The sequence below is a fragment of the Chlorocebus sabaeus genome, chromosome 22 (genome assembly GCF_047675955.1).
Source record: "Chlorocebus sabaeus isolate Y175 chromosome 22, mChlSab1.0.hap1, whole genome shotgun sequence".
In the NCBI taxonomy this organism is placed as follows: Eukaryota; Metazoa; Chordata; class Mammalia; order Primates; family Cercopithecidae; genus Chlorocebus; species Chlorocebus sabaeus.
In genome coordinates, this window is record NC_132925.1 from 91,691,215 (window position 1) to 91,703,521 (window position 12,307).

At 47.5% G+C, this 12,307-nt stretch overlaps 1 protein-coding gene and 1 pseudogene across 4 annotated transcripts in view; one reads left to right on the forward strand and one right to left on the reverse strand.

Moving 5' to 3' along the window:
• Positions 1 to 9,886, forward strand: part of CDC25A (cell division cycle 25A) — a 32,171-nt gene extending 22,285 nt beyond the window's left edge. For all 4 annotated transcript variants that reach the window (XM_073010251.1, XM_038003996.2, XM_038003997.2 and 1 more), the window contains 5 exons: positions 2,094 to 2,156; positions 2,253 to 2,351; positions 3,857 to 3,987; positions 7,596 to 7,707; positions 7,954 to 9,886. In XM_073010251.1, the coding sequence (XP_072866352.1) occupies positions 2,094 to 2,156; positions 2,253 to 2,351; positions 3,857 to 3,987; positions 7,596 to 7,707; positions 7,954 to 8,094 (546 nt within the window). In that variant the 3' untranslated portion in view covers positions 8,095 to 9,886. The remainder of the gene's footprint in view (positions 1 to 2,093; positions 2,157 to 2,252; positions 2,352 to 3,856; positions 3,988 to 7,595; positions 7,708 to 7,953) is intronic.
• Positions 5,633 to 7,123, reverse strand: LOC103228614 (small nuclear ribonucleoprotein F pseudogene; annotated as a pseudogene).
• Positions 9,887 to 12,307: the final 2,421 nt, after the last annotated feature.

The window sequence follows — 12,307 nt, forward strand, 5'->3', positions numbered from 1 at the left end:
TATAAGGCTAGGACAGGGAATGTGTCAGTAGCAGCTTCTTTAATCACATTTTGACTTGAAAGTTACCAGATCAATGTGTTTTTTTTTTGTTTTTTGTTTTTTGTTTGTTTGTTTTTGAGATGGAGTCTCGCTGTGTCGCCCAGGCTGGAGTGCAGTGGCCGGATCTCATCTCACTGCAAGCTCTGCCTCCCGGGTTTACGCCGTTCTCCTGCCTCAGCCTCCCGAGTAGCTGGGACTACAGGCGCCCGCCACCTCTCCCGGCTAGTTTTTTGTATTTTTCTTTAGTAGAGACGGGGTTTCACCGTGATAGCCAGGATGGTCTCGATCTCCTGACCTCGTGATCCGCCCGTCTCGGCCTCCCAAAGTGCTGGGATTACAGGCTTGAGCCACCGCACCCGGCCCAGATCAATGTTTTATTCATTAATTTAGTTAACATTTATTGAAGCACTTATGTGTTAGGCAGAGATTCCAAAATGAGACCCAGTTCCTTCCCTCAAAGAATTTAGCATGTGGTTGGAGAGGTAAGACATGAACTACATGTACCACATGGTAGACTGAAATAAATTTCAGTGAGGTGTAAACATAAACAGCAGTCCGTGAGAAGTAAAAGGGTTTGTCTTGGCTAGGGGGTTGGGAAACGTATGGGCTTGGGCCGTTGATATTTCAGCCTAAATGGGTTTCGAAGGAACAAGGAGAATGAAGAGAACAAGCAAAGACCCAGCTGCATCCTCAGTTTTGGAACCTTCTCTTGTTTGGCGGGAAGAGATGTGGTCTTACTATGTTGCTCAGGCTGTAGTGCAGTGGCTATTTGCCCATGCTAGCATAGTACACTGTAGCCTCGAACTTCTGGCCTCAAGTGCTCCCCCTGCCTCAGCCTCCCAAGTAGATGGGACTACAGGCATGCACCATCACACTCAGTGGAATTTTCGACTTGAATTGAGGCCTGGTTATGTTTGTCTTAATGGGCCTGTGCATGGGGATAGATGAACTCTTGACTCAGCCAGTCGCCCTAATGAGTAATGCGCATCTTCCTCCTCAAGGCTAGGCTAGGTCTCTTTTTTTCCTATCCCCAGTGCCTTGCACTATGCTGGACATAGCAGGTGCTCAGTAAATGAGTGAAATCTGTATGTTTAAGTGCTGTTCACAGTCTCTAACTACTGACATGTGGATTCTTGACAAAAGCAGGAGGAAAATGAGGTTACCTGAGGTTTCTTTATTTAAATATGCCTTACTAGCTAGGTAACCTTGAATACGGTACTCAAAACGGGGATAATATACCTTATTGGTTTGTGTGAAAATTAAATATCAAGATGTTAATGAAGTAACTAGAAGAGTAACTAGTGTGTACTAACTAATTGTTTGCTTGTTTGTTGGTTGGTTTTTTGAGACGGAGTCTCGCTCTTGTCACCGAGACTGGAGTGCAGTGGTGCAATCTCAGCTCACTGCAACCTCCGCCTCCCGGGTTCAAGCAATTTTCCCGCTCTAGCCTTCCGAGTAGCTGGGACTACAGGTGCGTGGCACCACGCCTGGCTAATTTTTGTATTTTTAGCAGAGATGGAGTTTTACCATGTTGGCCAGGCTCGTCTCGAACTCCTGACCTCAGGTTATCCACCAGCCTCGGCCTCCCAAAGTGCTGAGATGACAGGTGTGAGCCACTGCGCCCGGCCATTAATGTTTGTTTTTTTTTTTTTTTTTTTTTTTTTTTGAGACGGAGTCTGGCTCTGTCGCCCAGGCTGGAGTGCAGTGGCCGGATCTCAGCTCACTGCAAGCTCCGCCTCCTGGGTTTACGCCATTCTCCTGCCTCAGCCTCCCGAGTAGCTGGGACTACAGGCGCCGCCACCACGCCCGGCTAGTTTTTTGTATTTTTTTAGTAGAGACGGGGTTTCACCGTGTTAGCCAGGATGGTCTCGATCTCCTGACCTCGTGATCCGCCCGTCTCGGCCTCCCAAAGTGCTGGGATTACAGGCTTGAGCCACCGCGCCCGGCCTTAATGTTTGTTTTTTAAAAGGTGCCTCCTACCAGCCAGACAAACAGTGTGAGTGTGAATTTATATGGGCTTTCAGATTCTCCAAGTATCTTTTTTTCTTTTTAAGGGTTACCTGTTTCATACAGTTGCTGGGAAACATCAGGATTTAAAATACATCTCTCCAGAAATTGTAAGTCCATCCTTTTGGAACCTACCACACATCAGGTACTTGAATCTAGTTTTTCCTCATGGTCAAAGTTGATTCTCCTTGGTTTTCTCTCAACAGATGGCATCTGTTTTGAATGGCAAGTTTGCCAACCTCATTAAAGAGTTTGTTATCATTGACTGTCGATACCCATATGAATATGAGGGAGGCCACATCAAGGTATGGATTCCTGAGACTTGATGTAGAAGGAGCCCTAAACAGGATCTGTGGTTTTAAAGTGGGGAGGACAGTGACACCTGGCCGTTTAGCTCATATGCTAGTTGTTAGAATTTTGAAACAATGCAGTGAGCGTGGAAGGCATTTGATTCCGGGTGCTCTTAACAAATGCTCCCTTGTCTGCAATACTCTCTACCACCTTGTGCGACAGTTACTCTTCATGTTTGTCCCTCACACCATCATTATCAAGGGCACCTGTGGCCGGGCACGGTGGCTCAAGCCTGTTATCCCAGCACTTTGGGAGGCCGAGACGGGCGGATCACAAGGTCAGGAGATCGAGACCATCCTGGCTATCACGGTGAAACCCCGTCTCTACTAAAAAATACAAAAAACTAGCCAGGCGAGGTTGCGGGCGCCTGTAGTCCCAGCTACTCGGGAGGCTGAGGCAAGAGAATGGCGTAAACCCGGGAGGCGGAGCTTGCAGTGAGCTGAGATCCGGCCACTGCACTCCAGCCTGGGTGACAGAGTGAGACTCCGTCTCAAAAAAAAAAAAAAAAGGGCACCTGTAGGAGGTACCCACTGATGTTTAAGTCATTCAAGGGGACCAGAATGGGTTTCGTAGCATTTAAGAGGCTTGGGTACCAATGTCTGAGCACCCCAGGGCTCCTGACGAGAAGAAACCCATCTCTGGCAACATGTCCTGGTGTCTGTGCCAGGCTTAGTGATGCCTCCAAAGTTGATTGTTCAGCAGGCTGCCTGGTGGAGGGGCGTGTTGGGACACACGTTCCCAAGAATGAAGGAACTGAGTTTGCCATTTTAATTTTTTTTTTTTTTGGAGACAGAGTCTCGCTCTGTCACCAGGCTGGAGTGCAATGGCATGATCTCAGATCACCGCAACCTCTGCCTCCTGGGTTCAAGCAATTCTCCTGCCTCAGCCTTCCAAGTAGCTGGAACTACAGGCGCACGCTGCCACGCCCAGCTAAATTTTTTTATTTTATTTTATTTTAGTAAAGACGGGGTTTCACCATGTTGCCTGGGCTGTTCTCGAACTCCTGAGCAATCTGCCCAACTCAGCCTCTCAAAGTGCTAGGATTACAAGCATGAGCCACAGCGCCTGGCCTGTCATTTTAATGCTTTACCCAATTAATAGTGTTTAAATATAGTAAGGAGGTACGTTAAATACGATGTTACTGTTTGCCATTGTCTTGTAGCTTTTGAAAATCCCCAAATTTATAAAACTACCTATAGAGTGTACCACAGTCGTATTTGAATTGCCCATTTCCAGTCCCCATGTGCATTACTGTATGACGAATGTGTACGGACCCTCAAAGCTCCATTGAGATACAGGTGCCAGATGGTCTACTGGGCTATTCAGCCGGAAAAACTGAAAAAATCACAAACTGGTCTTGTGGTCTTAAAGATCATTTTTGATGAATCATTACATCTTGCTGAATCATTACTTCATGTGTGAAACATGCAGGTTCCAAGGGTCTCTGTTGTCTTCATAGGGTGCAGTGAACTTGCACATGGAAGAAGAGGTTGAAGACTTCTTACTGAAGAAGCCCATTGTACCTACTGATGGCAAGCGTGTCATCGTTGTATTTCACTGCGAGTTTTCTTCTGAGAGAGGTCCCCGCATGTGAGTGCTGCATGGAACTGGGTTCTGGGGCAGAGGCTCCATGTTGCTTTTGTGGGACATGGTGGTTTGTGGCTTGCACTTGGAGCATATTTTAGCATATCAAGCAATCTCTTGCACATAACAAGCCATTTTCATATGTAATTTTATCCTGAGGTGAACTTTGACTCTTCCAGTCTCCCCAACTGTCCTTAGTCTGACCTGTGAGGCTACTGTTCATGTGACCTCCTTCAAGTATAAAGTAACCATTCCTTATGCAAATGCCAGAAAAGTGTGAAGTTCTCACTCTGTAAGACCTGATATGATATGATGCTTTGAAACACTTGATATTATTACCAATTTCAGGGTGAAAAAAAGGGGGCAAAGAGCTGCCCATCAGTCATTGTGTCCATTTTAAAAGGATTATAAGCCTGGTATGTATCAGGCTCTGACAATAAAAATGTAACTGCAGTAAAGCACAGTACAGTATAAATACCACAGCGAGCAGGACCAACAAGGACCCTGTTGCAGCAGAGATCCAAGTGGGGATCCATATAAATGCTGAGAAAACAGGAGGACAGGCAGAGAGGTGGGACAGAGAGTGCAGCTTAACTAGAATGGTTCAAGGGAGGATCACTTGCTCAGGAGTTTCAGACCAACTTTGGTAACACAGCGGGACCCCACCTCTATGAAAAATAGGAGGTGGGAGGATCGTTTGAGCCTGGCAGGTTGAGGCTGCAGTGAGCCATGATCATGCCACCGTACTTCAAAGTGAAGCCTAGGTGACAGAGTGAGACTCTGTCTCTCTGTCTCACACACACACACACACACACAGAGAGAGGTTGTACTTGCATACTTGCATATACTTCACCTGATTTTATTAATTGTTAACATTTTGTCACATTTGTATGTACATGCTCTACACACAGGCAACTACAGTAGAACTTGACACTTTTTGACTGTCATAAGTCCTTCAAATATCTGTCTCCAAAGGATGGTCATTCATGAATGGAATTATTCACTCACCAGATTTTTTTTTTTTGAGATGTAGTCTTGCTCTGTCACCCATACTGGAGTGCAGTGGCGCTATCTTGGCTGACTACAACCTCCACCTCCCGGGTTCAAGCAATTCTCCTGCCTCAGGCTCCCGAGTAACTGGGACTACAGGCGCATGCCACCATGCCCAGCTAATGTTTTTATTTTTAGTAGAGACGGGGTTTCGCTATGTTGGCCAGGCTGGTCTCGAACTCCTGACCTCAAGTGATCCACCTGCCTCAGCTTCCCAAAGTGCTGGGATTACAGGCCTGAAACAAACTAGACACACATACACATACATATAAATTTTTTTTAAACCCACAAAAGATGCTGTTCTCTCTCTTTTTTTTTTTATTTTTGAGACAGGGTCAGTTTCTGTTGTCCAGGCTGGAGTACAGTGGCAGGAGCACAGCTCACTGCAGCCTCTGCCTCCCAGGCTCAAGTGATTCTCCCACCTCAGCCTCCCAGGACCACAAACATGCATCACCATGCCTGGCTAATTTTTATATTTTTTGTAGAGACAGGGTCTCACTGTGTTGCCCAGGCTGGTCTCAAACTCCTGGGCTCAGGCAGTCTTGGCCTCCCAAAGTGCTTGGATTACAGGTGTGAGCCACCATGCCTAGCCCAAAAGATGCTATTCTCTCAATTCTCTCATTTCCCCATCTTCCTCTTTAACTTAACCTCTAATATAAAGGACATTATTATACCATATTAAAACTTCACCTAGATATACAGACAACGCCCCATCTCTGTATTCTGCATTTGCAAGCTGCATGTTTATATTACCATCTACAGATACCCCTTACACACTTCGTTCCCCACTTGAGTTTCACCATCACTGGCTTTCTGTTAATCCACTGAGGAAAGATTTGGGATTCACAGGTGAACTGTGTTGTTTTTTTTTTTTTTTTTTTTTTTTTTGAGACGGAATCTTGCCCTGTCGCCTAGGCTGGAGTGCAGTGGCGCTATCTCGGCTCACTGCAACCTCCGCCTCCCAGGTTCAAGCGATTCTCCTGCCTCAGCCTCCCAAGTAGCTGGGATTACAGGCGCCTGTCACCACGCCCGGCTAATTTTTTGTATTTTTAGTAGAAACGGGGTTCCACTATATTTGCCAGGCTGGTCTTGAGCTCCTGCCCTCGTGATCCACTGCCTCAGCCTCCCAAAGTGCTGGAATTACAGGTGTGAGCCACCGTGCCCAGCCGAACTCGTTTTAACCACAGGCAAATGGTTTAAGCTACGTCCTGCTGAGGAAGCTGCTGCCCATCGCTCATGACTAGAGCAGCTACCGTAGGCCCCAAACCACTGAGCTTCAAGAGAAAATCAGCAGATACTCTTGGCTCTTGTGTACCAGATACCTTTCTAGATATTGAGGGAGAAGAGCAGTGAACAAAACAGACCAAAAATCTCTGCCTTCATGGAACTTACATTTCAGAGTGGACAGGAGTTCAAGAACAGCCTGGCCAACATGGTGAAATCCTGTCTCTACTAAAAATACAAAAATTAGCCAGGCGTGGTGGCGGACACCTGTAATCCCAGCTACTTTGGAGGCTGAGGCAGTAGCATCCCTTGAACCCAAGAGGCAGAGGTTGCAGTGAGCCAAGATTGTGCCAGTGCGCTACAGCCTGGGTGTCAGAGTGAGACTCCGTCTCAAAAAAAAAGGTTACTGGGCGCGGTGGTTCACTCCTGTAATGCCAACACTTTGGGAGGCCAAGGCAGATGGATCGCAAGGATCACCTGGCCAACATGGTGAAGCCCCGTCTCTACTAAACATACAAAAATCAGCTGGGCGGTGGCACGTGCCTGTAGTCCCAGCTGTTCGGGAGGCTGAGTCAGGAGAACTGCTTGAACCCGGGAGACAGAGATTGCAGTGAGCCTGGGATCACGCCCTTGCACTCCAGCCTGGTGACAGAGCGAGATTCTGTCTCAAAAAAAAAAAAGGTGCTTCAGAGCAAAATAAGGCCAGTGGTGGGAGCTCCCAGGCAGGCTGGAGAAACAGTAGTGGGGCCGCAGGGACTCACGTGGGATGAACAAGGGGCAGAGCAGCAGTAGGGGTGATGAGCTGTAGGCCTCTGAAGGACTTGGGGCCTCGGGCTTTTTCACCAAGGGCGAGGCAGTAAGCAGCCATTGGCTGGATATTGAAGACCATTCAGTTCAGGTAGAGGATAGAAACAGGGCCCTGAGGCAGGAGCAAGTTCAGCCTCCTTAAAAGGCACAGAAAGAAGCCCACTTATGTAGAAGGAGGTAAGTGAGGGAGCCTAGCTGAAGAGAAGGCTGGGGTGGAGAAAGTAAGAGGAAGCTGGCTTAGATAGTGAAACTGTTGCCACAAACTGGTGAAGGTGCTGGGCCGGACTCAGACGCTAGGACTGTTGGAGAAAGGAAAGTTGGGGAAGAGACCATCTACTGGCACTGGCTGTGAATGCTGCTCACGTGGCCAGGAACTTGCAATTTAGCACTGATTGTTTCTAAGAATAAATGTAAAGTTGGGAAGATGTGTATAAGGGGGACTTAGACCACAACTGCTACTTTGACTGCGTTGCCTGGGTGTTGCTCTGTGCTGGAAAAGCTAACCCTACTTTGGCCTTCCTTCCCCTGACTAGGTGCCGGTACGTGAGAGAGAGAGATCGCCTGGGTAATGAATACCCCAAACTCCACTACCCTGAGCTGTATGTCCTGAAGGGGGGATACAAGGAGTTCTTTATGAAATGCCAGGTAAGACTGGGACTGTGGAGAGCATCCCTCCTCCCCTTACCCCAGTGGTAGACTAATGGATCTATCTGGCGGTCATGACTTTCTTTCCAGGGGGTGGGTATCTGCTGAACACAAAGAAAGCCCCTGTAGAACTGGCCGCCCAGGTCTGCCTGGCCGCTTTCAGCTTTGTAACCCTAGGCAGAGAGGAGACCAGGCTGTGAGTATGAGGCAGGTGTACTCTAACCTCATTCTCTCTTGTCCCCTCAGTCTTACTGTGAGCCCCCTAGCTACCGGCCCATGCACCATGAGGACTTTAAAGAAGACCTGAAGAAGTTCCGCACCAAGAGCCGGACCTGGGCAGGGGAGAAGAGCAAGAGGGAGATGTACAGTCGTCTGAAGAAGCTCTGAGGGCGGCAGGACCACCCAGCAGCAGCCCGAGCTTCCCTCCGTCCCCCTTTACCCTCTTTGCTGCAGAGAAACTTAAGCAAAGGGACCAGCTGTGTGACATTTGGAGAGGGGGCCTGGGACTTCCATGCCTTAAACCTACCTCCCACACTCCCAAGGTTGGAGCCCAGGGAATCCTGCTGGCTACGCCTCTTCTGTCCCTGTTAGACGTCCTCCGTCCATATCAGAACTGTGCCACAATGCAGTTCTGAGCACCGCGTCAAGCTGCTCTGAGCCACGGTGGGATGAAGCAGCCAGGGCCTTTTCGGGCTCCAGCCATCTCATGAAGGGAGAGGAGACGGAGGGGAGTAGAGAAGTTACACAGACAGAAATGCTGCTGGCCAAATAGCAAAGACAACCTGGGAAGGAAAGGTCTTTGTGGGATAATCCATACCTTTAATTTATTCAACTTCATCAATCACTTTATTTTATTTTTTTTCTAACTCCTGGAGACTTACTTTACTGCTTCATTAGGTTGAAATACTGCCATTCTAGGTAGGGTTTTATTATCCCAGGGACTACCTCGGCTTTTAATTAAAAAAAAAAGAAAAGAAAAAGAAGGGGGTAAGAAAATATAAACCTGTTATAAGTTACGGGACAGAAAGCTAGGTGCTCTGTTACCCCCAGGAAGCGCTGTAGTACTGGCGCTGCTGCTATTTAAGCCAAGAACTGAGGTCCTGGTGAGAGCGTTGGACCCAGGCTTGGCTGCCTGACATAAGCTAAATCTCCCAGACCCACCACTGGCCACTGAGATCAATTTAGTGGGAGATGTGGCCCTGTTCTTCCTCACCCCAGTTCCGTGACATTGGCTGGTATAGGAGCCACAGTCAGGAAAGCACTTGAGGCAGCGTCCAGGGCCACCCCTGGCTCAGTGCTGGAATGTTGCAGTGTAGGTTTCCCAGGGAAGTGGGGTGGGGCTGGGTGGGCTCCACAGGATGGGGGAGGAGCATGTCCACTGAGTGTCTTCCTTATGTTGCTGTGATATTGTTTGATAGCTTTTATTTTCTAATTTTTTAAAAATGGTCATATTATGAGTCAAAGAGTATCAAATCAGTGTTGGATGGGCCACCCAAGGGTGAGGAGAGGGGCTGGAAGCCCTGGGCATTAGGAGAAGGGAGTGGGTGCTGGCATGGACATGACTGGATAGAATTTTCTCAGGAGGGAGCTTGGTGGATTTTGAAGGTAAAACTTTCTGGGTTTATCATGTTTTAATTTGAGAAACAGGGAGTGATGAATCATCACCGGTTGTCCCTTATCTAATCCCATAGACGTGGGGATTTCAAAAGAGCACCTCATCCAAGGAGCTGGGGCTGACTTCATTGATTCTAGAGAGGCCTGTTTCAGTGCCTGCTCATCCCTGCCCTCTGGTGCCAGCCTCCTTACCATCACGGCTTCATTGAGGTGTAAGCAGTTTTTTCTTAAAACAGGAGACAGTCTCTCCCCTTACCTCAACTTCCTATTCTTGGGGTGGGGGGGTGGGAATCAAGTGATACTGGAGATGGCTAGTTGCTGTGTTATGGGTTTGAGTTACATTTGGCTATAAAACAGTCTTGTTGGGAAAAATGTGGGGGAGAGGACTTCTTCCTACACGCGCATTGAGACAGATTCCAACTGGTTAATGATCTTGTTCGTAAGAAAGAGATTCTGTTGGTTGAGTGCCTGAAGAGAAAGGTGGGATGGCCTTCAGATTATACCAGCTTAGCTAGCATTACTAACCAACTATTGGAAGCTCTGAAAATAAAAGATCTTGAACCCATGCTCTCTGCCTAGTTCTTGATGGATTTAAGGAGACTTACATTTCCCTTTAAGGTCCTGGGACCTCATTAGCTAAAATTATTGTTTTGGATAGCCACATTTCCTCAAGAAGCTAAGTCCAAACACTTGTGGTTCAGATTGATTTGCAAGATGAAATGGGCGCATAAAAAGCGTGCCTGTGGCCAGCTGCAGTGGTTCATGCCTGTAATCCACGTACTTTTGGAGGCCAAGGCAGGCAGATCACATGAGGCTAGAGGTCGAGGCTGCAGTGCCCACACACAACTAGGGATGCTGGGGGCTATTGGGGGCATAATATATTGGTCTGAAGCACAGGGGCACACAGAATAGAAAACATGTGTTCCTTTATGTATGTGTTGGAAAACTAGGGGTTCAAACATATTTGATTATATTATATATACAGATATTTTCTTGAGACAGTCTCACTCTTGCCCAGGCTGGAGTGCAGTGGTGTGATCTTGGCTCACTCCAGCTTTCAACCTTCCAGGCTCAAGCAATCATCCCACCTCAGCCTCCCAAAGTGCTGGGTTTACAGATGTGAGCTTTTAAGTTTACTTTGAGCAGGTAATAATATTTCCCTGGATTGCTGCAAAGGCCAGCTGGCTTCCTGTCTGACCTGTCCTTCCTAAAATTGCATATTAAGTCAACCCATTCTTGATAATTTAATAGGTTTTGTTGTTGTTGTTGTTGTTGCCTATAAAATGAAACTTGAGCCGGGCGCGGTGGCTCAAGCCTGTAATCCCAGCACTTTGGGAGGCCGAGACGGGCGGATCACGAGGTCAGGAGATCGAGACCACCCTGGCTAACACAGTGAAACCCCGTCTCTACTAAAAACACAAAAAACTAGCCGGGCGAGGTGGCGGGCGCCTGTAGTCCCCGCTACTCGGGAGGCTGAGGCAGGAGAATGGCGTAAACCCGGGAGGCGGAGCTTGCAGTGAGCTGAGATCCGGCCACTGCACTCCAGCCCGGGTGACAGAGCAAGACTCCGTCTCAAAAAAAAAAAAAAAAAAAGAAACTTGACCTCTTTAGACGGTATGCTAAGATGCAACCTCAGCCTTAGCTCAATTTATGCTCCACTATCAGGTAAGGATTCTGTTTTCTAGAATGCCCCCGCTCTCTGAAACTTGCTTGCTAGAGCTGGAAGTCTGCCATGCAGAAAGTTTGCATTTACTATAGAAAAATGTATGTGTGGACACCCACAAGGTCAAGAGTTGGTTAACTCAAAACCATGGGCAAAACTTAACTCACTTTAAATTTTGGGGATAACTATTCCATTCAAGGTGTGATCTGATTCAGATTTAAAAATTTTAAAGTATGCAAAGATGTACAAAAATTCACTCATATTTTACACACCAGCTTAAGAACAAACAGCTTAGCTGAAGCCCCTTGCCTACCCTGACTTCATCATAAACTCTTCAGCTGCACCCAACTCCCATAAGTTAACCCTTATCCTTCCCTGGTCTTACGATTATTTCCTAAGCAAGAAGATAGATTCAGATTTTTTTTTTTTCCTTTTTTTTTTTTTTTTTTTTTGAGACGGAGTTTCACTCTGGTTGCCCAGGCTGGGGTGCAATGGTGTGATCTTGGCTCACCACAGTCTCCACCTCCTGGGTTCAAGCGATTCTCCTGCCTCAGCCTCCCGAGTAGCTGGGATTACAGGCATGCGCCACCACACCCAGCTAATTTTGTATTTTTAGTAGAGACAGGGTTTCTCCATGTTGATCAGGCGGGTCTCGAACTCCCAACCTCGGGTGATCCATCTGCCTTGGCCTCCCAAAGTGCTAGGATTACATGTGTGAGCCACCATGCCCAGCCTCATGTTTTCAAACTTTACAAATTGTGCAGCTATAGTCCCAGCTACTTGGGAGACTGAGGCAGGAGGATTGCTTGAGCCCAGGAGTTCAAAACCTGCCTGGGCAATATAGTGAGACCCCATCTTTAACACAAAACAATCTCCATTATGTGCTCATTCATCTGTGACTCACTTTGATTTTTATTTCTCTGCTTATCACAATTAAGGGCACTTGGCTCGAGAAAGGGCAAAGCATGAATCAATAGTGACTCAGGTTACATCTCTCCAGCAGAGGAACCTGGAGTTAAGTCACTTTTTCTGGGGCCTTTCTTCATAAATAACAAATGCATTTGAACTAGATTTTCCAGCCAGGTGCAGTGGCTCATGCCTGTAATCCCTGCATTTTGGGAGGCCAAGATGGGCAGATAGTTTGAGCCCAGGAGTTCTTGACCAGCCTAAGCAACACACCAAAACCCCGTAACTACTAAAAATACAAAAAATCAGCCAGGTGTGGTGGTGCATGCCTATTGTCCCAGACACTCAAGAGGCTGAGGTGGGAGGATTACCCGAGCCCAGGGAAGTCAAGGCTGCAGTGACCTAAGATTGTTCCAC